This window comes from Mustelus asterias, chromosome 9, assembly GCF_964213995.1.
Source record: "Mustelus asterias chromosome 9, sMusAst1.hap1.1, whole genome shotgun sequence".
NCBI classification, from domain to species: domain Eukaryota; kingdom Metazoa; phylum Chordata; class Chondrichthyes; order Carcharhiniformes; family Triakidae; genus Mustelus; species Mustelus asterias.
The window spans coordinates 69194311-69219389 of record NC_135809.1 but is presented as its reverse complement, the minus strand read 5'-3'; the positions used below and the strand labels follow the sequence as shown (position 1 = coordinate 69219389).

General features: G+C 46.7%; 1 protein-coding gene across 3 annotated transcripts in view; it reads left to right on the top strand.

The window, feature by feature from the left end:
- The window catches only part of LOC144498735 (lysosomal acid phosphatase-like), a 94336-nt gene that overhangs the window by 43321 nt on the left and 25936 nt on the right, over window positions 1-25079 (top strand). For all 3 annotated transcript variants that reach the window (XR_013498750.1, XR_013498749.1, XM_078220326.1), the window contains exon 7: window positions 17776-17908. Coding sequence is in view for 1 of the 3 variants with exons in the window: in XM_078220326.1 (XP_078076452.1) it covers window positions 17776-17908 (133 nt within the window). In the remaining 2 variants the exon portion in view is untranslated. The remainder of the gene's footprint in view (window positions 1-17775; window positions 17909-25079) is intronic.

Genomic DNA, 25079 nt, shown 5'->3' with positions numbered 1-25079 from the left:
TTCTATAAGTGTGTTGGAGTTTGAAAGCGGGCCGCATGTAAAATTTAGCACAAGTGCTTCTAAGAGTTGAAAATGTGTCCCTTTAACATTAGGGGTAAAGAGATGGCCCTTCTATCATTAGAACACTGGAAATACAATTCTCAGTGTCACCTGGAACGCAGAGCAGCTGCATATTGTACCAGGCTTTTGTACTGTAAGAGTCTTGTTTATTTCATTTCCTGTTGAGAATGTACCTCAGTTGCCTTGAAGATTTTAAAATTTAGCACAGCTGACTCAATGATAAAATTTAGCATAGCTGCCTCAAAGATTTCAAAATATAGCATAGCTGCCCAAAGATGTGTATAATTGGCTTGATGTTGTCGTAACTCGAGAAAACTGGCGAAAGAGCTGGCATCAGATTATATAAGTAGCCTGGTTAATCATACTAGCAGTATACAACTGCTTGTAGGCTGGTGCTTCCATCAGAGATTCTTGTACCTTGCATTGGTCTGTACTGTAGGCTGAATTTCATCATTTGAGGCACCTTAGATTCCTTCATTCAGCATTTTTGTTAACCAATCGCCCAACAGAGACTCATCTTCTGAATCATTTGTCTCATGAGGCTCCATCATCATCTCCTCACCTGGTTTCCATACCCGTGTCTGTTCGTTGGACTGCACTGTGGAGTCTGCATTTGAATCAGGGTTCAGGGGTCCTCCATCCTCGTGTCCCAGTCTAATTGATCTATGTGTCTGGTCCCTTATCCATGTGGGGGATGCAGCACCGGGTGTCCCCATCAAAATAACCCGATGTTGTTTAGTCAGGGCCTCACTGTTGGGTCTGGGGCTGTTTAGGATTATATTTATGGGGGAATCCATAATGCTGCGAGGGCCGATATCTAGCGAGTCGCGCCAGTCCTCTAGGGTGCGCAAGTCTCCTGTTATGTCTGGGTCGATCAGTACCCCTAGGGGCACTTCAGGTGTAGACGAGGCTCTGGGCTGTCGTGTGGTCGGGGTAAGGGTCTGGTCTGAACCTGAAAGAGGATGAGAAGGTGTCCGAGGAAATACATTTCCTGGGTGAGGCCATTCTGGTCGCCCAGTGTCATCCTCTCCTATCTCTAATGAGAGATGGTGGGAGTGATTATTCTGAGTCCCGTAAGCTTTCAGTTGGTTGACGTGGAACCAACCAGTTTTCCTGTTGGCGATTAGGACTTTATACACTGAGGGGCTTATTTTGTCGGCGATGGTGTGCGGACCTGCATATCTCGGGGACAAGAAGGAACTGGGGTTGTCGAGGGAAATCATTACCTGCTGGCCAACTGTATATTCTACTGGGTGTACCCTTTTATCGAAATATGCCTTGCTCTGTTTCTTTTTAACTCCTAATCGGACAGCCGCGGCTAACTGGGCTGCTTTAATGTTTTCGGTTAGCTGCTGGACGGCTTCCTCGTGGGTGAGCGCTGTGATAGCAGCTCAGTTAAATCAAACCCCAATAAATATTCAGCTCCCCTCATAGGTCGGCCAGTCATTAATGTGTGGGGGGTGAATCCAGTAGAACTGGAAACGGTGTTACATACCATCATGAGGGCAAAGGAAAGTATGTTGTGTTGTGTTGTTTTGCTGCACTGTCTTTCTAATGATCCCCTTTAGCGTTCGGTTCATGCGCTCTACGATGCCACTGGATTGTGGATGGTAGGCAATGTGGAATTTCTGCTTGATGCCAAACACAGCCATAACGTTCTGTATCACCCGCCCGGTGAAATGTGTCCCTTGGTCGGACTCTATGCTGCGGGGAAGACCCCATCGTGTAAACACCTGCTGGGCTAGTATCTTTGCGGTGGCCTTAGCTGTGTTGGATCTAGTGGGGAATGCCTCGACCCATTTGGTGAAAGTGTCTATTATTACCAGGATGTGTTTAAATCCATTCCGACATGGCGGCAGTGGGCCGATATAATCAATATGGAGATTTGTCCAGGGGCCTTCTACTGGGCGTGTGTGTCTTAGCTCCGCTTTCCTGGCATACCTATCGGGGTTGTTCTGGGCACAAATTAAACAATTGTCAATATAATGGGCAACGTCATCGTGCAGTTCGGGCCACCAACATAATTCTTTTAATCGCTCGGTTGTTGTCTCTATGCCCTGATGGCCATGTCCGTCATGGTACTGGTAGATGAGCTGATTTCTGTCCTGGGCAGGCGCTACGTATGTGCCTGCCTTTAATATCAAACCATCCTGAATCTGTATTTTGTCCTTCCATTTCTCATATGGGGCTGGGTAGACTCTGTCTAAAATTTGTTTTAGGGAACCATCAGTGCGCTGTGCCTGGACCAGGTCAGCTATATTAGTTTGGCAAATGGTCACCGCGTTTACTCGCTCTCCTACAGGTGGCTGCCAAAACTGTCCCGTACGAGCACCGGCTTTGGCTGGTGCATCAGCCTTACAGTTACCAGGTGGGGAAGTCCTGTGGTGGCTTCTAACCCTAATAATCCCATATGTGCGCCCTTCGGTGGCCTGCAGAATGTATTTTAATAAGGAGGCTGACAGTAGGGGCTTTCCATCCGCAGGTACGAAGCCTCTGGCTTCCCATTACGGTAGGAACTCAGTCAGGCTGTTGCACACGTACATACTATCGGAGTGTATGTTGGCGGGGGTTGGAAATAGGTCTGGGTGACTCACTACGTGTGCGACTGCTGCTAGTTCGGCAGCTTGAGCATCAAATGGCTGGGTCGTTTGAGGGTGAGTTCTATTAGTGGCTGTCCCTGTTGATTTTCTACATAAATGCCACATCCTGTGATTCTGGTCCCATTCTCTATGGTGGATGAACCGTCTACATAAATTCTCATGGCTGAGTCTGTCCATTGGGTGGCTGCCTGTTTTGCTCCTGATCGCCTCTCCTGTTGTTTCGGGATGAATGGACCTGTGGGGTCCATTGTGGCTATAACCTGACACTCATGTGGATCTCCCCCATAATTTAAATTATCTGCCAGGAACGTGGGCACTTTGGTTCGCTTTACAGTGATGTCCCTACCCTGCAGTAGTAGTGTCCAACGGGCAGCGCGGACCTGGCTTTCTGAGCTATCGTTAAGGCGGCCGTCCAGCAGAAGCTGGGTTGGGGTGTGTTCAGTGAGAGCGGTTATTGGGTTCAGTCCAGTGATACCGGCGAAATGCTGCACGGCCCAAAATACCGCGAGCAGGTGTCGTTCACACCCAGAGAAGCCCTGGTCGACTGGGTCCAATACTCGTGAGGCATAGGCTACTGGGCCTGGTCTAGCATGTCTTTCTTGTAATAATACTGCTGAAAGTGTGTGGTCAGTGGCTGCAACCTCTAAGGCGTCTGGTAGATCTGGGTCAGGGACTAGTAAGGCTGGTGCTGTGGCGAGGGCGCGCTTTAAATCGGTTACTGCAGCTGTGTGCTGCTCAGTCCACTTCCAGGTTGCGTTTTGCTTCAGCAATTTGGAAAGTGGGGCTGCCTTGGTGGTGAAGCTGTCTATGTGGTTCCGACAGTACCCTACTAGACCTAGGAAAGATCGGAGGGCAGTGGAAGGTGCACCATGGAGTCTATCCTTTTCTGTTCAATCTCCCTCTTCCCATGGGTAATCACTGTACCTGGGTATATAACCTTGGGTTGCAAAATTTGGGTCTTTATTGGGTTGACTTTGCAGCCTAATGAGTGGAGCAGTGCGAGTAATTCATCCAGCAATGTTAGATGTTCCTCTTTGGTGTTAGTCTGTAACAATAAATCATCTACATCTTGGACCAAGCACTCGGGTCGGGAAAACTTTTCTAGTCCGGTAGCCAGTCACCTGTGAAAGATGGATGGGGAATTATGGAAACCCTGTGGTAGGCAAGTCCAAGCGTATTGCTGTCCTTGGAAGGTAAAGGCAAACTTGTACTGGCAAGACACGGGTGGCACGGTAGCACAGTGGTTAGCACTGCTGCTTCACAGCTCCAGGGACCTGAGTTCGATTCCCGGCTCGGGTCACTGTCTGTGTGGAGTTTGCACATTCTCCTCGTGTCTGCGTGGGTTTCCTCCGGGTGCTCCGGTTTCCTCCCACAGTCCAAAGATGTGCGGGTTAGGTTGATTGGCCATGTTAAAATTGCCCCTTAGCGTCCTGAGATGTGTAGGTTAGAGGGATTAGTGGGTAAATGTGTAGGGATAAGGGGGTAGGGCCTGGGTGGGATTGTGGTCGGTGCAGACTCGATGGGCTGAATGGCCTGTTTCTACACTGTAGGGTTTCTATGATTTCTAAGACCGATTTAAAGGGATGGATCAGAAACCGTTACTAATATCTAGTACCGTGAAAAACTTTGCCTGGGCTCCCTGTCTCATCATGGTGACGGGGCTTGTGGCTACTGTGAGGGCCGTGAGTGGGGTAACCTTATTTAATTCCCGGCAGTCGACTGTTAACCTCCATGATCCATCTACCTTCTTCACGAGCCATATCGGCGAATTATTTGTGGATGCCACTCATCTCAACACCCCCTGCTGTAATAGACTAGCAATTAACTTTGGCCACCTCTCCCTCTGCCTGTCTGGGGAAACCGTATTGTCTCTGTGGTTTCGGCCCTTCAATTAACACCTCCCCAGGTATCTGGCCACAATCATGTTTGTGCCGCGCAAACACCCCATTGTTTCTTTGAAGCACCTCCCTGATGGCCGGATCACTGCTAATCGCTAAGGGATCAAACCAGAATTCCCCTATTGTGCTAACCCTATTAGCATATGTCCCGACTGGAATGATTGATGGCACTCTGCTAATTGTAGCCATCTGTCAAATGCATTGATTAGCTGGATCGAATGAAAGAATACATTTATTCATATAATCGGACCCCAGGATGTGTTCAGCGCTTGGGGGAAGGTCAACTAACACCACTGGATGGTCACACACCATGTTACCTAGACGGACCTGTACAGGGGCTGTAATGCGTCCCTCCTGCATGTGTCCTGTGAATCCACTGAGTGTAATTGTGCCCATAGTTGGCCAAGGGATGTCTGTTTTTAATTTTGATACATTCAGGGTAGTTCGGGAGCCTCCGGTATCCCAAAGGAATTCTACGAGGTGGCCTCTTACCTCGCCACTAACTAGGGGTCTCCCTACACTATCCCACCTGGTGCTACAGATCCAGGTTGTGGAGGCCGGGTACCGTCAATCTAGGGTTCCATAGGCGGGGACAGTTGGATACAGTGATGGGCTCGTGCTTACGGTAAGCATGGGGTGACCGGGACCTTCCATCGGTGGTGGGCGGTGTTCTCTCTCGTACCTAGGAGCTGCCCTAATTGGTGGAGCCGGTGGTCCTGCTAGTCTCTGGGACCGTGTATATGGTGGCGGGGGTCTCCTACAATCTCGGGCGGAGTGTCCTGGCTGCCCACAATTAAAACATGTCCCTCTATCTCTCCCCGGGGCTGCTGTGTAAGGTGGAGCTGTACCTCTCTGGTGTTGGTGATCCCCTCTACCCTCGTTTCTCCATACTGGACCCCGGCTAGCCCTCATCGGAAGCATTCTTGCCTCCCTTTCTGACCGTGACATTGGGGCTCCCTGAACTTCCTGTTCCCAGACTCGAGCTAAGCGTCGGAGAACCCATGCTTCATTGTGTGTGGTCTCTGCGGGGTCAAAATGAGCGCAGGCTTTCTTGCCTTCCTCTGTGGTGTGTGAGACTAATGTCCTCGCCCGTTTGGATGAATCAGCCTCATTTAATCTAGCCCGATCTAATTCCCCATATACTCCCGTGAAGTAGATCCACAAACGACCGGCAAAGGCAGTCGGATGTTCCCCTTTTCCTCTGTCTACATTTATTTAACCCGTCTACAGGATCCCCTTTATTAAATCCTACCCCGGTCAATATCATAGAACATAGAACAGTACAGCACAGAACAGGCCCTTCGGCCCACGATGTTGTGCTGAGCTTTGTCTGAAACCCAAATCAAGCTATTTCCTCCCTATCATCCCGAAGTACTCCGTGTGCCTATCCAATAGCTTCTTAAGTGTTCCTAAAGTGTCTGACTCCACTATCCCTGCAGGCAGTCCATTCCACACCCCAACCACTCTCTGAGTATAAAACCTACCTCGGACATCCTTCCTATATCTCCCACCATGAACCCTATAGTTATGCCCCCTAGTTACCACTCCATTCACCCGAGGAAATAGTCTTTGAACATTCACTCTATCTATCCCCCTCATCATCTTATAAACCTCTATCAAGTCTCCTCTCAACCTCCTCCGCTCCAAAGAGAAAAGCCCAAGTTCCCTCAACCTTTCCTCATAAGACCTACCCTCCAAACCAGGCAGCATCCTGGTAAATCTCCTCTGCACTCTTTCCAGTGTCTCCACATCCTTCTTATGGTGAGGTGACCAGAACTGCACACAATATTCCAAATGTGGTCTCACCAAGGTCCTGTACAGTTGCAGCATAACCCCACGGCTCTTAAACTCAAACCCCCTGTTAATGAACGCCAACACACTATAGGCCTTCTTCACAGCTCTATCCACTTGAGTGGCAACCTTCAGAGATCTATGGATATGAACCCCAAGATCTCTCTGTTCCTCCACATTCTTCAGAACCCTACCTTTGACCCTGTAATCCACATTTAAATTTGTCCTACCAAAATGAATCACCTCACATTTGTCAGGGTTAAACTCCATTTGCCATTTTTCAGCCCAGCTCTGCATCCTATCTATATTTCTTTGCAGCCTACAACAGCCCTCCACCTCATCCACTACTCCACCAATCTTGGTGTCATCAGCAAATTTACTGATCCGCCCTTCAGCCCCCTCCTCTAAGTCATTTATAAAAATGACAAATAGCAGAGGACCAAGCACTGATTCCTGTGGCACTCCGCTGGTAACCGGTTTCCAGTCCAAAAATTTTCCATCCACCACCACCCTCTGTCTTCTGTTAGATAGCCAGTTACCTGTCCAATCGGCCAAACTTCCCTCTATCCTTAATTTATGAGAAGAAGTAATTATTAATTAACTTACAGTATCTGTAAGTTAATTATCGCTTCCTTAATTTCATTTAAGGTTCCTTCCCCGACCTTTTGAGGGGTTGGCAGGGCAGACCGTACAGACTTGCTTAAGAACATGACTATCAGCTTCACCTCTTCCCTTTCATCTCGCCCATGCATTATCTTCTGCTGCCTAACATCCTCAAAGAAACTGTGGATCAGCCGATGGCTCAAATGTTGTGATTTTATTTGTGATTTCGGCCAATTGTGCCACCGTAAACGGGGTCGTGTATGTAACAGCTGGGCCCTGAGACTCTCCTACCCGACGTTCAGTCGTCACTGGGTGCATCGGTACTGGAGGTGAATCTGGGAGTGCAGTGGATATGACTTCCCCTGGGAAAGATGGTGGTGGACCTCAATCCTCGGTTTGCGTAACGTAAAGTCGAGCATTCTCCTTTAACTCTCCCCAATCCGCATTCTCTATCTCCTCTTCCTCTACTATCCCGAAGGTTCACATAAAACCATTCTGAACCGATAATAGGGATTCCAGCCGTGAAATTTCTCGCTGGCATTTGGAGTGGTCAGCGGTTGCCTGTCTCTGTTCTTTACTGGCTTGATGTAGCGCTTTTATTGCCACCTGCAGATCGGTGCACTTAGCTTCCAATCGTGCTACCGCCCGCTTGGCTTCATCTTTGGCCAAGACAGCGCGCTGGGTGTCTTGGTAGGCTCTCTCATGCTGGGTTTGAAAATTGCCCAGATGTAATAAATTTGCCTGGTTGGTTCTCCTTAATTCATCTACCTCTGTCCTTTTTGGCTCTTATCTGCTCTATCCTCTCCTGCTGTTGTTCCTTTAGTTTCTTGATCTCCTCCTTTTCCTCCTGTTCCCACTTCAATTCCTCCAGTTCCTTACGAACTGTGTTTAACTCCTTTTCTGTTCCTAGCAGCTGTCCTAAGCAGCTCACAATGGCAATTTCTTTCTCTCTTTTGTCTGCCCGTTTTCCCTGAACTTTCCTTAGATCATCCCAATACTTCTGCCCGAGGGATCCCGGTCCCGTCTCAGTATTGGAACAAGATTCTGCCCATAGGGGCCACCCTTTCTTCTTAAGAAATTCCCTGATTTTTGTTTCCCATATGGGACACTTCTCGGTCTCTGTGCTGTTTCCTGCCATTCTATATTCAACGACAAGGGGTAGAGAGTTGATCGGACTGCGGGTACGGCTTTGGGCTGTTCCGGTCCTAATCCCTCCGGATTCTAATATAAACCTACGGAGTTTACCCTATCCTCCTTGTTAGTAACAATGCATGCGCAATAAACAATTTCCTGAAAGCAGTTATTTGTCCAATAAGGAGTTTACACCTGTTGACTCTGAGTTTTAAATAATCGTTTAACATAGATTCTGCAGGATTCGATATCGGAGCAACAAAGTTACTTCTTGTTGATGTCCCGGCGGAATCGCCAATTGTTGTGCCTGCCGCACAGTCTGTTTTAACCCCTATACGGTGGACAAATAACTGCGAGTAGACGTCTGGTTAGTTCAATCAATATTTATTTAAGACCCACAATCAATAATCACCCACCCAACCAACAATAACTTAATCGTACAGAAAATACTAGAGTTCAAGTCCAATACAAGACCTTGACTTAACTTTGCGTGACTGGCAAGTACCCAAGCAGATATTGGCCTTTATCTGTGTGTTGGTCTCGGTCATCCTCTGCGTAGTCTGGTCCTTTGGTCTGGTCTGGCACTCTGGCTCTGGTCTTCCTTCTCGGGTGTGGCGGCTCTCCTCGTGCTGGTTGTCGCTGGCGATGGTCACCGTTGTTGTAGCTCGTTCGTGCGGTCAGAGAGAGAGAGAGATTCTTGGTTGCGCAGCACCCTTTATACCCCGTTGGGTTTCGCGCTCCTTTTGGCCATTGCCAATCAATCGATCAGGACTTGATCACTCTGATCGATAAACTCCAATCGGGTGCTGCCAAACCAATTTCTGGGTGTGTCTCCAATGGGCATGTCTGTCGGTGCTGGGAGCACGTAGAATACACACCTCCCTCCTAAATAAGGGGTTACGGCGCCCCCTATGTCTGGTAAACCACCCAGTTTGACCAGAAAGTCTCTTTTGTTCTGGAGATTACCCATATCCTGTGTATTCACCCGTCTGGGTTGCAGCCTGTTTATCTCTGTCTTTTAGGCTGCAGCCTGTCGTTTTAGTTCTTGCCCAATTGTCCCAGAGTGAACATAGAACATAGAACAGTACAGCACAGAACAGGCCCTTCGGCCCACGATGTTGTGCTGAGCTTTATCTGAAACCAAGATCAAGCTATCCTACTCCCTATCATCCTGGTGTGCTCCATGTGCCTATCCAATAACCGCTTAAATGTTCCTAAAGTGTCTGACTCCACTATCACTGCAGGCAGTCCATTCCACACCCCAACCACTCTCTGCGTAAAGAACCTACCTCTGATATCCTTCCTGTATCTCCCACCACGAACCCTATAGTTATGCCCCCTTGAAATAGCTCCATCCACCCGAGGAAATAGTCTTTGAACGTTCACTCTATCTATCCCCTTCATCATTTTATAAACCTCTATTAAGTCTCCCCTCAGCCTCCTCCGCTCCAGAGAGAACAGCCCTCGCTCCCTCAACCTTTCCTCATAAGACCTACCCTCCAAACCAGGCAGCATCCTGGTAAATCTCCTCTGCACTCTTTCCAGCGCTTCCACATCCTTCTTATAGTGAGGTGACCAGAACTGCACACAATATTCCAAATGTGGTCTCACCAAGGTCCTGTACAGTTGAGCATAACCCCACGGCTCTTAAACTCCAACCCCCTGTTAATAAAAGCTAACACACTATAGGCCTTCTTCACCGCTCTATCCACTTGAGTGGCAACCTTTAGAGATCTGTGGATATGAACCCCAAGATCTCTCTGTTCCTCCACAGTCTTCAGAACCCTACCTTTGACCCTGTAATCCACATTTAAATTAGTCCTACCAAAATGAATCACCTCACATTTATCAGGGTTAAACTCCATTTGCCATTTTTCAGCCCAGCTTTGCATCCTATCTATGTCTCTTTGCAGCCTACAACAGCCCTCCACCTCATCCACTACTCCACCAATCTTGGTGTCATCAGCAAATTTACTGATCCACCCTTCAGCCCCCTCCTCTAAGTCATTAATAAAAATCACAAAGAGCAGAGGACCAAGCACTGATCCCTGTGGCACTCTGCTAGCAACCTGCCTCCAATCCGAAAAATTTCCATCCACCACCATCCTCTGTCTTTGATCAGATAGCCAGTTACCTATAGCCAGTTACCTATCTACAAGTGTCACTTTTTTCTGGCTTCTAAACTTTCTTGGCAAATTTGGGAAGCATCTTCAATCCCCAGAACCTCTTTAGCAATGTTAAGAACCATTTCCCCACTTTTTATTTAACCGGTTTGTTGTCAGTTAACCGATCTTTCACTTCTCAATTAAGGTTTAGAACTTAGAACATTACAGCGCAGTACAGGCCCTTTGGCTCTCGATGTTGCACCAGCCAGTGAAACCAATCTAAAGCCCATCTAACCTACACTATTCCAATATCGTCCATATGTTTATCCAATGACCATTTAAATGCCCTTAATGTTGACGAGTCCACTACTGCTGCAGGCAGGGCAATCCACGCCCTTACTACTCTCTGAGTAAAGAACCTACCTCTGACATCTGTCCTATATCTATCACCCCTCAATTTAAAGCTATGTTCCCTCGTGTTAGCCATCACCATCCAAGGAAAAAGGCTCTCACTATCCACCCAACCTAATCCTCTGATCATCTTGTATGCCTCTATTAAGTCACCTCTTAATCTTCTTCTCTCTAACGAAAACAACCTCAAGTCCCTCAGCCTTTCCTCATAAGACTTTCCCACCATACCAGGCAACATCCTGGTAAATCTCCTCTGCACCCTTTCCAATGCTTCCACATCCTTCCTATAATGCGGTGACCAGAACTGTACGCAATATTCCAATTGCGGCCGCACCAGAGTTTTGTACAGCTGCAACATGACCTCCTGGCTCCGAAACTCAATCCCTCTACCAATATAAGCTAACACTCCGTACGCCTTCTTAACAACCCTATCAAACCTGGGTGCCAATTTTCAGGGATCTATGCACATGGACACCGAGATCTCTCTGTTCATCCACACTACCAAGTATCTTACCATTAGCCCAGTACTCTGTAATCCTGTTACTCCTTCCAAAGTGAATCACCTCACACTTTTCTGCATTGAACTCCATTTGCCACCTCTCAGCCCAGCTCTGCAGCTTATCTATGTCCCTCTGTAACCTGCAACATCCTTCCGCACTGTCCACAACTCCACCGACTTTAGTGTCATCCGCAAATTTACTAACCCATCCTTCTACGCCCTCATCCAGGTCATTTATAAAAATGACAAACAGCAGTGGCCCCAAAACAGATCCTTGCGGTACACCACTAGTAACTGAACTCCAGGATGAACATTTCCCATCAACCACCACCCTCTGTCTTCTTACAGCTAGACAATTTCTGATCCAAACCGCAAAATCACCCTCAATCCCATGTGTCCGTATTTTCTGCAATAGCTTACCCTGGGGAACCTTATCAAACACTTTACTGAAATCCATATACACCACATCAACTGCTTTACCCTCATCCACCTCTTTGGTCACCTTCTCAAAGAACTCAATAAGGTTTGTGAGGCATGACCTACCTTTCACAAAACCGTGTTGACTATCCCTAATCAAATTATTCCTTTCTGGATGATTATAAATCCTATCTCTTATAATCCTTTCCAAAACTTTGCCCACAACAGAAGTAAGGCTCACTGGTCTATAATTACCAGGGTTGTCTCTACTCCCCTTCTTGAACAAGGGGACAACATTTGCTATCCTCCAGTCTTCTGGCACTATTCCTGTAGACAATGACGACATTAAAAATCAAAGCCAAATGCTCTGCAATCTCCTCCCTAGCCTCCCAGAGAATCCTGGGATAAATATCATCCGAACGAGGGAACTTATCTAGTTTCACACTTTCCAGAATTGCTAACACCTCCTCCTCATGAGCCTCAATCCCATCTAGTCCAATAGCCTGTGTCTCAGTATTCTCGACAACATTGTCTTTTTCCTGTGTGAATACTGACGAAAAATATTCATTTAGCGCCACTCCTAACTCTTCAGGCTCCACGCACAACTTCCCACTACTGTCCTTGACTGGCCCTAATCTTACCCTACTTAAATCTTTACTTAAAGATCTAGGACTGTTCAAATCCAGGACACAAGCCCGCAAATCTGTTACAAAGGGGAGGTTGATTTGATCTCTCTGAGAATAACACTCAACCACCAAAGAGAAGTACTTCCCTTCATAATCTGTTGAAGAGTTTGTGAGAAGGGGGATTATCTGCAACTCAACAGCTTTTTGTGGTCAAATCAAAATAACTACCTGAGACCCTCTCTGTAAAATCAACAAGTAACACTTTTTCTTCTAACCAACAATGAACAGGTTAATTAAACTATGAACAAACCAAATAAAACACTATTCTAATAGAATGCTATTTAGATAATTACAATTCCCACTTATTAACAAAAAAAATTTGAATTTTTAGTCACACTCAAAATGCAATCATGTTTGTCATCCCGGAATCATCTTTCTTCTTTGCTGATTTGTTCTGTTTTCACTATGATCTGTTGGTACATTTATGATTGAGATGAGGCTTTCTTTTAAGACATAAATGTGGCTGTTACACTGGCAGAGAGCAGTGCCTGTGTCTCTCTCTCTCGCTGTGAGCTGAACTAAGCTGTTACTCAACAGGTGCTGGCAAGTGGTCTTCCGGCCATTTTCTGAAGCTGGGAGCTGGTTTTATACCCCTGATGACGTTCCAAAAAACCCCCACAATAGGATTGGTTTGCTGTGGTTCCCAAAGGGTGCGGCGCGCCACACTGGTGTTAAGCCTTAACACAAAGAGAGATGGCATGAAATCTGGAAACTTCTACGGGTTTCTATACATGAATTTTTAAATGTTTCTTTGATTGTCCTTGAATCTTCCCGCCATCCTCTTTCGCCGCACCAGTGTGGCGCGCCCCACCCTTTGGGAACCACTGATGGGCTGCTACTACTCAAATGCTTAGTTTAAATTGGTTAAAATTCAAAAACAACCTGTCGCCTTGGCAGCAATTACTGCCTAGCCTCGTGATACAGTGTTTCATTCTATGTTCTCTTTGTACCGCACACCTGCATCTTTTAAAAAAAAAACCTACCTTTTTTAAAACAGACAAGGCAATTTTACAACTCTTAGCATTTTACAAGTGTTTATAGTTTTACAAATACTAACTTCGCAACACTAGGACAAGGCATTGCAGAATAACTGAATTGAATTTACATGAACCCACAGATTAGCTGATTGTAACAGTGTCCTCAAAGCTTTCTTTTGTGCTGGCCCCCACTTCCATTTGGTTGCTTTGTGAAATAGTAGGTACAGTGACGCCAACACTGTTGAAAGTCTGGCAGAAATTTCTTGTAATTTACCGTGACCTGAACTCAGACACATCCCTGGAATTCGGAGCATACTTAACAGCTGAAACTTTTTCCTCCACGGAACAAACCCTGCCTTGTGATTCTGTGATCTCAATATTCCACACTCGGTGCTTGGAAGATGCACTTGCGATGCTTCAGCCGCAGCCCTGCTTCTGAAAACATCTTTAACACTTGATCAAGGTTGCAGAGCTGCTCCTGATAGTTTCCCTGCAATCAGAATGTTGTCCAAATAAACTGCTATATGAGGAATACCAGATTGTCCATTGTCCTTTGAAAGATCACCAGTCTGGAGGAAACCCCAAAAGCCAGACTAATTGTATTTGAACAACTCTTTGAGTGTGGATCGTGACATACTGCTATGAGAGTTGCTGGTAGGTATGACTTATGTCAAGCTTTGAGAACATCTTTCCTCCAGAAAGGGTTAAAACAATTTTTCTACCCTCGGCCATGAGTAAGTATCCAGCTTGGAGGCCTGATTAATAAGTTTGTACTCTGCGTATATGCAAACAGTAGCATCACTTTTAAGAACAGGAACAATTGGAGTTGTCCAACGTAGGAACTGAATGTGCTCAATGATTTCAAGCCTTTGCAGCCATTCCAACTCCACCTCCATTTTGCCTTTCATGGTATAGGGCACTCTTCTGGGCTTGAAAAAGTAAGGAGTAGCCCAAGGATCGATGCACAACTTAATTGTGGTGCCACGCAATGTACCCAGTTCTTCTTCGAAAACCTCAGAGTATTTCTGGATGACGTCCTCTCTCACCGGTGTGAGATTCATCTCACTCCAGTTCAACAGAATTTTAATAAGCCAGTCATGCCCCAGTAAACTAGGCCCTTTCCCCTTCAACACCAGGAGCTGTGCTTTCACTTCTTAATTGTTGTATGCAATGTTCACCACTAATGTCCCAAGCAATGGTGTAGCCTCTTTCGTGTACATCTGAAGTTTGATCCCTGCCTGAGAAAGGGCTGGTGCCTCCTTAGAGCCCCAAGTCTTCCTGTTGTTCTCTGCACTAATTACTGATGCAAAGGCTCCTGTGTCCACCTACATCTTGATTTGTTTTCCATCGACCTTCACTCACCCCTCACTCACAACCATATTGTAAAAGTGCTCTCTGCCTAGTCTGAGCTTTCCAAGTGATGTGCAGCTGACTGAGGCTTTCCGAATCTGCATTTCCCTGCTTGGCTTTTAACTTGTTCTTCGCATCTCGGCATTTATTTTTAGCTTAAATTACTCTTTTTGTTGCAACGGTGACAAACAGCATCCATAAATTTGCAATGATTTGCTTAGTGTGTCCCTCCATACAAAGAACAATACAGCACAGGAACAGGCCCTTCGGCCCTCCAAGCCCGTGCCGCCGCTCCCTGGTCCAAACTGGACCATTCTTTTGTATCCCTCCATTCCCACTCCGTTCATATGGCTATCTAGATAAGTCTTAAACGTTCCCAGTGTGTCCGCCTCCACCACCTTGCCTGGCAGCGCATTCCAGGCCCCCACCACCCTCTGTGTAAAATATGTCCTTCTGATATCTGATACCTTGAACCTATGACCCCTCGTGAACGTCACCACCGACCTGGGGAAAAGCTTCCCACCGTTCACCCTATCTATGCCTTTCATAATTTTATACACCTCTATTAAGTCTCCCCTCATCCTCCGTCTTTCCAGGGAGAACAACCCCAGTTTACCCAATCTCTCCTCATAACTAAGCCCCTCCATACCAGGCAACATCCTGGTAAACCTCCTTTGTACTCTCTCCAAAGCCTCCACGTCCTTCTGGTAGTGTGGCGACCAGAACTGGATGCAGTATTCCAAATGCGGCCGAACCAACGTTCTATACATCTGCAACATCAGACCCCAACTTTTATATTCTATGCCCCGTCCTATAAAGGCAAGCATGCCATATGCCTTCTTCACCACCTTCTCCACCTGTGACGTCACCTTCAAGGATCTGTGGACTTGCACACCCAGGTCCCTCTGCGTATCTACACCCTTTATGGTTCTGCCATTTATCGTATAGCTCCTCCCTACATTATTTCTACCAAAATGCATCACTTCGCATTGATCAGGATTGAACTCCATCTGCCATTTCTTTGCCCAAATTTCCAGCCTATCTATATTCTTCTGTAGCTTCTGACAATGCTCCTCACTATCTGCAAGTCCTGCCAATTTTGTGTCGTCCGCAAACTTACTGATCACCCCAGTTACACCTTCTTCCAGATCGTTTATATAAATCACAAACAGCAGATACCTGAAACATTCCACTGCGTTACCTTTTTGCTTATAGCCTCTTTGTTTACTTGATGCACTGCACCGACTTATGCACAGCCATTGGCCTTTTGAATGTCTTGAATTGCTGGCAGCTATTTCCATGCCTGGAGAAATCTCTAGGCCCTTCTTATAAGTAAGTGTGGCTTCTCCCAGCAAACGTCGCTGAATGCTTTCCTCGTTAATGCCACAAACTAGTCAAGACATTCCGCAGCATGTCTTCCAAAACTGCCCCAAACTCTCAATGTTCCGAGAGCTGATGTAATTCAATAACAAAGTTAGCTACAGGCTGTCCCGTCTTCTGAAATTACTGTGGAATTTGAAATGCTGGGCAATCACGGAGGGCTTAGAATTGTGGTGATTCTGAATGAGTGCAACTAAATCCACAAACGGGATATACCCCGGTTTCCGTGGTGTTGCTAAATTCCTCACTAGCTTGTAGGTCTTCATCCCACATACACACTCAGGAGAATTGAGCACTTTTTAGCCTTATCTGCAATCCTATCTGCCTAAACAAAATGTCCTAACCTTTCCACAAATTCAGACCAATCCCTGTTCTCTTCCACAAAATAAGAAGTTTAACAACACCAGGTTAAAGTCCAACAGGTTTATTTGGTAGCAAAAGCCACACAAGCTTTCGGAGCCCGAAGCCCCTTCTTCAGGTGAGTTTCTCCTGCTGAGTTCTTCCAATATTTTCTGTTTTTATTTCACTGTACCCAACCTGTTTACTAACTCACCTGAAGAAGGGGCTTCGGGCTCCGAAAGCTTGTGTGGCTTTTGCTACCAAACAAACCTGTTGGACTTTAACCTGGTGTTGTTAAACTTCTTACTGTGCTTACCCCAGTCCAACGCCGGCATCTCCACATCATGTCTCTTCCACAAACTCAGACCAATCCCTGTCCTCTTCCACAAACTCACTGATAGTCCCAAATATAGCTATGATGCTACTAACTTCTTTCTTTGGTGAAATTCATGAGAACCTGCTGATTTGAGCTAACAATGGTTAGCACTGCTGTCTCACAGCGCCAGGGACCTGGGTTTGATTCCTGGCTTGGTCACTATCTGAGTGGAGTTTGCACATTCTCCCCGTGTCTGCGTGGGTTTCTTTGGGGTGCTATGGTTTCCTCCCACAGTCCGAAAGACGTGCTGGTTAGGTGCATTGACCGTGCTAAATTCTCCCTCGGAGTGTGGCGACTAGGAGATTTTCACAGTAACTTTATTACAGTGTTAATGTAAGCCTACTTGTGATACTAATAAACAAACTTAAAAAAAACTTTAAAACTTTAATCAAGTTGCTGAAGGTAAAGAACAGCTAGTACATAAGTCCCTTGTGAGAGACTAAACCTGCAAAAAAAAAAAATGTCCCTCTGTGCATTACAAACATCAGCAAATGCATTTAATACAGTGAAATGGGTGGATTGACCATGATAAATACGTGAAGTTACGGAGGCATGCGCCTGGGTAAGATGTTCTTTCGGAGAGTAGATGCAGATTTGATATGCCAAATGGTCTCCTTCTGCAGGGATTGTGTGGTATCAGCAAATGCGTGCTTTGGTGATTGTATTGTTAAGCTAATTGCCTTATTAAAGACAGGTAATGGTTATTGGTTCCAATTCCAAAAGAGAGTAAATGGACACAGTTGGAACAGTTGCTGTGGAGAAACGTGAGGACTTTGTATCTTCACTGAGTTGTATGTGAAATAAACTTGCTGAAGACAAAGACAAGCTGCTGTACTATCCCTTCATCATATACTATCACTGATGTAAACAGGGGTGGGGGGGGGGGGGGCGCAGGGAGGGTAAAGTGTGTCTGTGTGTTTGGAGGTGAGGCATGGTGGATGTTCTGGGCCAGTTGGACTGCAGTTCATTGTTATAGCTCAGCTCGAGCCTATGCTCAGCTGCTAGCCCTCGAGGGTCACTGCAGAGTTATGACACTCCAATGACCTGCCAGGTACTGAGACCCACTGGGTTTATAGCTGAGATGAGTGTCCCTGCATAGAGCTGGAAAATCCTGATCAATTACTAACTTGTTCTTCTATTTTATTTGGACAGCAAGTTCACAACTTCACTCTGCCATTGTGGGTGACACCAGCCAAGATGGAACATATGAGACAACTGAAGGAATTTGTCATCAAGTCTGACTATGGACTGTACAAGCCAAAGGAGAAATCACGGCTCCAAGGGGGTGAGTGTGGGCCGAGTGTGGTTTTGACTGGGTCCTGAAGAGATGAAGGGGCAGGATGGTGAAAGAAGACTATTCTCACAGTCCTTAGGACAAGTGTTTGGTCCAGCCTTGTTCAGCAGCACCCAGCTCTCATCTTGTGGAAATGCTGAAGCTCCAGAACTAGAGGATCTGGTTTCCCAGCAGCACATTATTGCCACAATGACATTGTTAATAGAAATTTAGAAAACCAAGGGCATGTTGAATAGATACTTGTGTCAATGTGTACAGGAGTGGAAGAGGTCAGCATGCCTGACATCCCAAGGAAATTAATATTGAATCGTTGAAAAATAATATGGAAATAGGCCTTTCCCATCCACTCCATTTAGCCCCTTCACAATGTGTGCACCTCAATCAAACTGCCTTCAGTCTCCCCGCTCCAAGGAGAACAACCTTGACCTAGTCAGTCTGTCCTCATAGCTACAATATTACAATTCTGGAAACATTCTTGTCAATCTCCTCTGTACCCTCTCTAATATTACATCCTTTCTGTAATGAGTTGACCAGAACTGCACACAGCACTCAAGCTGTAGCCTAATTAATGTATTATACAGCTTCAGCAGAACCTCCTTAATCTCTATTCTATGCATCTGGTAGCAGTGGTTAGCACTGCTGCTTCACAGCTCCAGGAACCTGGGTTTGATTCCCGGCTTGGGTCACTGTCTGTGTGGAGTTTGCACATTCTCCTCGTGTCTGCGTGGGTTTCCTCCGGGTGCTCCGGTTTCCTCCCACAGTCCAAAGATGTGCGGGTTAGGTTGATTGGCCATGCTAAAAATTGCCCTTAGTGTACTGAGATGCGTAGGTTAGAGGGATTAGTGGGTAAATATGTAGGGATGTGGGGGTAGGGCCTGGGTGGGATTGTGGTCGGTGCAGACTCGATGGGCCGAATGGCCTCTTTCTGTACTGTAGGGTTTCTATGATTTCTATGAAAGGAAAGTATTCCACGTGCCTTTTTAATCATCAGCCTACTCTTCATCAGCAAAGTGATAGGTGTTGTCAACAGTGCTATCAAGTAGCACTTACTTAGCAGTAACCTCCTTACTGATGCACAGTTTGGGTTCTGCCAGGGCCCCTCAGCTCCTGACCTCATTGCAGTCTTTGTTCAAATATGGGCGAAAGAGCTGAACTCATGAAGTGAGGTGACATCAAGGCAGCATTTTATCAAGTGTGTAGTCTCAAGGAACCCTAACAAAACTGAAGTCAACAGGAATGGGGATAAACTGGGGATAAGCTAGTTGGAATCATAGAATCCCTACAGTGCAAAAAGAGGCCATTCGGCCCATCAAGCCTAGGCCGACAACAGTCCCGTAACCTCATGTATTTACCCTGCTAATCCCCCTGACACTAAGGGCCAATTTAACATGGCCAATCCACTTAACCTGCACATCTTTGGACTGTGGGAGGAAACCGGAGCACCTGGAGGAAACTCACGCAGACATGGAGAGGACGTGCAGACTCCACACACACAGTGACCTGAAGCCGGAATTGAACCCAGGACCTTGGCACTGTGAGGCAGCAGTACATGCCACCGTGCCGCCCATAGTTGCAGTCATGCCTTGCAAAGAAAGATGGTTGTGGTTCTTGGAGGTCAATCATTTCAGTCCCAGTACATCACTGCAGGAATTCCTCAGGGTATTGTCCTAGGCCCAACCATCTGCAGAGGTCACAAGTGGGAATGTTCGCTGATGATTGCACAACATTTAATACCATTCATAACCCTTCAGATAATGATTCAGACCATACAGCAAGACCTGGACAATATTCAGGCTTGGGCTAATGAGTGGCAAGTTACTTTCACGTAGAAACATAAGAGCGGGAGTTGGTCATTTGGCCCTTTAAGCCTGTTCTACCTTTCATTGTGATCATGACTGATCCTATATCTCAAAGCTATACTGCAGTGCTTGCCCCATACCCCTTGAATCCTTTAGTGTCCAGAAATCTGTTTCTTCGTCTAATATATTCAGTGACTTGGCTGTCACAGCTTTCTGTGGTAGAAAATTCCACAGGTTCATGTCCTTCTGAGTGAAGACATTTCTGCTAATCTCAGTCCTAAATGGCCTATCCTGTACCTTTTGTTCTAGAAACCCCCCAGCCCCAGTCAGAGGAAACGTAATCCCTGCATCTCGTCTGCCCAGTCTTGTCAGATTTTATGGGGGCGATTCTCCCAGTCCATGGTGCTGCTTTTGTAATGCAGCGGGTCGGGAAACTCGAGCGGAGGCTATTTCGCGGGCTCGGTGAAGAACTACATAAATTATTTAACTCAGCATAGCCTTACAATTTAAATGTAATTTGCGGGCCCAGGAATGAAATCTGCGGGCCCGTGAGCATCTCCAACCCCCCCCCCGGCCAGGAGTGGTTCAGTCCAGCGGGGTTTAGTATAGCTCCTCACTTGCGGGGAGCTAGCAGCCTGACCTTGCTGGAGTGAAGGGGGGCCATTGAAGCCCCCAGAGGGTCGGGCTCTTGAGGGGGGGTGGGCTGATTTTGGGGGGGGGGGGGGAGGGGGGGGCGGGGGCTGATGGGGGTGGTAGGGCGATCGGTGGGGTGTTCTGCTGCCACTCGGGACTCGGGCTGAATGACGGAGGGAGGCCAGCGATCGGGGCTGGCCATCGGGTGGGGGTCAGCCTACTGGGGGGGGGGGGGACGGAGTTGGGGGGGGGCAATCGAGACATTGGGGCGGGGAGCTGACGTCAAGGTGGGCTGAGACAGGGGGCGGAGATTGAGCTCGCCCAGACATGCTCTGTGGCCAGCAATTGATGGTGGAGGGGAGGGGAGGGGGGGCGGCCTGCCAGTGATGAGGCTTCGCAGGGCTGGCCAGCGATTGGGAGACCAGTAGTGCGGGGCCCGCTCAGCGCTGTGTTACCGGCCTCTCCAGCGGGAATAGGCCCCGTCCATAGAATTTCAGTGTAATTTATGCTAGTGCACTCTGGAGTGCACGAAGTGTGGGAGATTCATAGAAAAATAGAAAATAGGTGCAGGAGTAGGCCATTCGGCCCTTCGAGCCTGTACCACCATTCAATATGATCATGGCTGATCATGCACTTTCAGTATCCTACTCCCGCTTTCCGTACCCCTTGATCCCTTTTGCCACAAGGGCTACGTCCAGCTCCCTCTTGAACATATCTAACAAACTGGCCCCAACAGCTTTCTGTGATAGAGAATTCCACAGGTTCACAACTCTCTGAGTGAAGAAGCTCTTCCTCATCTCAGTTCTAAATGGCTTACCCCTTATTTTTAGACTGTGACCCCTTATTTTTAGACTGTGACCCCTAGTTCTGGACATCGGGAACATTCTTCCCGCATCTAACCTGTCCAGTCCCATCAGGATTTTATATTTCTGAGATCCCCTCTCATTCTTCTAAATTCCAGTGAGTACAAGCCCAGTCGATCCAGCCTCTCCTCATAAAAGTCTTGCTATTCCAGGAATCAGTCTGCTGAACCTTCGCTGGACTCCCTCAATAACAAGAATGTCCTTCCTCAGACTAGGAGACCAAAACTGCACACAGTACTCAAGATGTGGCCTCACCAAGGCCCTGTATAACTGCAGCAATAAGAAGTCTCACAACACCAGGTTAAAGTCCAACAGGTTTATTTGGTAGCAAATTTGCTACCAAATAAACCTGTTGGACTTTAACCTGGTGTTGTGAGACTTGTTACTGTGCTTACCCCAGTCCAACGCCGGCATCTCCACGTCATAACTGCAGCAAGACATCCCTACTCCTATACTCAAATCCTCTTGCTATGAAGGCTAGCATGGCACTAGTTTTCCTCACCATCTACTGTACCTACATGCCAATCTTCACCAACTGATCCACCAGACACCCAGGTCACATTGCACTTCCCCTTTTTCTAAACTGCCACCATTCAGATGTTCAGGTGTTTTTGCTGCCAAAGTGGATTAATCCACATTATATTGCATTTGCCAAGCATTTTCCCACTCAGTCAGCCTATACGAGTCACCCTGCAGCCTCTTAGCATCCTCTTCACAGCACACGTTGCCACTTAGCTTAGTGTCGTCTGCAAATTTGGGGATATTGCATTCAATTTCTTCGCCCAAATCATTAATGTATATTGTGAATAGCTGGAGTCCCAGCACTGAACCCTGCGGTACCCCAGTAGTCACTGCCTGCCACTCTGAAAAGGACATTCTTATTTCCATTATCTGCTTCTTATCTGCCAACAAGTTCTCTATCCACGTCAATATATTATCCCCAATACCATAAGCTTTAATTTTGCTCACTAATCTCTTGTGTGCGACCTTGTCAAAAGCCTTTTGAAAGTCCAAATATACAACATCCACTGGTTCACCCTTGTCCGCTCTACTGGTCACATCCTCAAGAAATTCCAGAAGATTTGTCAAGCACGATTTCCCTTTAGTGAATCCATGCTGACTTGGACCGATCCTGTCACCGCTTTCCAAATGCTCAGTTATTGCATCCTTAATAAATTAACTCCAGCATTTTCCCCACCACGGATGTCAGGCTAACCGGTCTATAATTAACGGTTTTCTCGCTCCCTTTTTTAATTAACTACCCGCCAATCCACTTCCACAGTCCATAGAATGCTGGAAACTGATTACCAATGTGTCCACTATTTCATTTTGAAAATCACGCTGAAAACACCAGCGGGATTTACTCCAGTTTTTACATGAATTTGACACTTGGAATTTTTTTAGGAGAATCGCCCCTACATGTTTCAATTAGATCCCCTTTCATTCTTCTAAATTCCAGTGAATACAGATCCAGTTGAGCTGATCTGTCCTCATACGAGAATCCTGCCATCCCAGGAATCAGTCTGGTGGACATTGATTGCATGCCCTCTATGACATGTGTAGCCTTTCTTAGGTAAGGAGACCAAAACTGCCGCTATCATAGAATCCCTGCAGTGCAGAAGGAGGCCATTCGGCCCATCGCGTCTGCACCGACCACAATCCTACCAGGCCCTATCCCCATAACCCCCCCATATTTACCCCGCTAATCCCTCTAACCGATGCATCCCAGAACACTAAGGGGCAATTTAGCATAGCCAATGCACCTAACCCGCACATCTTTGGACTATTCTAGATGTGGTGCAATATTCTAGATGTTCTATAGATATATTCAATGGATAGTTACATGGGTACGATGGGTATAGAGGGATATGGGTCAAATGCGGGCAATTGGGATTAGCTTTGGGGTTTTTTTAAAAAAAGGGCGGCGTGGACAAGTTGGGCCGAAGGGCCTGTTTCCATGCTGTAAACCCGCTATGACTTTATGACCTCTATGTGGTCTCAAAAATGTCCTGTACATCCTTGCTCCTGTACTCAAGTCCTCTTTGCAATGAAGGCCACCAGACCATTTGACTTCCTAACTGCTGGCTGTACCTGCATGCTTGCCTTCAGTGACTGGTGTACTAGGAGACCCAGGTCCCTTTATATGTCAACATTTCCCAATCCATCACCATTTAAATAATACCCTGCCATTCTGATTCTCTCTTCACATTTATCAATTTTATACTGCGTCTGCCATGTACTTACCCACTCACTTGTCTAAATTGCTTTGAAGCCTCTTTACTTCCTCCTCACAATTTACATTCCCACCAAGTTTTGTGCCATCAGAAAACTTGGAAATATTACTTTTGATTCCCCCATGCAAATCATTGATGTCTATTCTGATGAGCCGGGCCTCAAGCTCTGATCCATGTGGAACCCCATGAGTCACTGCCTGCCACTTTAAAAAGACCCATTTATTCCTACACCCTGTTTCCTGTCTATTGAACAATTCTCAATCCCCCAATCCCATGCACTTCAATTTTGCACACGAACCTGTTATGTGGAGCGAGGCTGTGCCCAGCATATCCTCTAATTCTATCTTTTATTGTTGTTATCTTTCTCTGCACCCAAGCTATGATTGTAACACTACATTCTACATCCTTTCCTTTCCTTCTGTATGAATGGTATGCTTTATATAGAGCGCAAGAAGCAATACTTTTCACTCTAAACTAATTCATGTGACAATAATAAATCAAATTTATCAAAAGCTTTCTGAAAATCCAAATACACTACATAATAAGTCAAATCAAATCCACTCGTTCACCCTTATCTATTCTACATAGAAATTCAGAGGATAGGAGCAGGAAGAGGCCATTTGGCCCTTCGAGCCTGCTCTGCCATTTATCACGATCATGGCTGATCGTCCAACTCAATAGCCTAATCCTGCTTTCTCCCCATAACCTTTGATCCCATTCGCCCCAAGTACTATATATAACTGCCTCTTGAGTACATGCAATGTTTTGGCATCAACTACTTCCTGTGGTAATGAATTCCCCAGGCTCCCCACTCTTTGGGTGAAGCAATGTCTCCTCCTAAATGGCCTACCCTGGTTCTGGACACCCCCACCATTGGGAACATCCTTCCTGCATCTACCCTGTCTAGTCCTGTTAGAATTTTATAAGTCTCTATGAGATTCCCCCTCATTTGTCTGACCTCCAATGAAAACAATCCTAACGTAGTCAATCTCTCCTTATACATCAGTCCCACCATCCCCGGAATCAGCCCGGTAAACGGGGCGGCACGGTAGCATAGTGGTTAGCACTGCTGCTTCACAGCTCCAGGGACCTGGGTTTGATTCCCGGCTCGGGTCACTGTCTGTGCGGAGTTTGCACATTCTCCCCGTGTCTGCGTGAGTTTCCTCCGGGTGCTCCGGTTTCCTCCCACAGTCCAAAGATGTGCGGGTTAGGTTGATTGGCCAAGCTAAATTGCCCTTTAGTGTCCCAGGATGCGTAGATTAGAGGGATTAGCGGGTAAATATGTAGGGATACGGGGATAGGACCTGGGTGGGATTGTTGTCGGTGCAGACTCAATGGGCTGAATGGCCTCTTTCTGCACTGTAGGGTTTCTATGGATAAACCTTTGCTGCACTCCCTCGAGAGCAAGAACATCCTTCCTCAGAAAAGGAGACCAAAACTACACACAATATTAGAACACAGGAGAACAAAGAAAATTACAGCACAGGAATAGGCCCTTCAGACCTCCAAGCCTGCACCGACCATGCTGCCCGACTGAACTAAAACCCCCTACCCTTCCGGGGACCATATCCCTCTATTCGCATCCTATTCATGGATTTGTTAAGACGTCCCTTAAAAGTCACTATTGTATCTG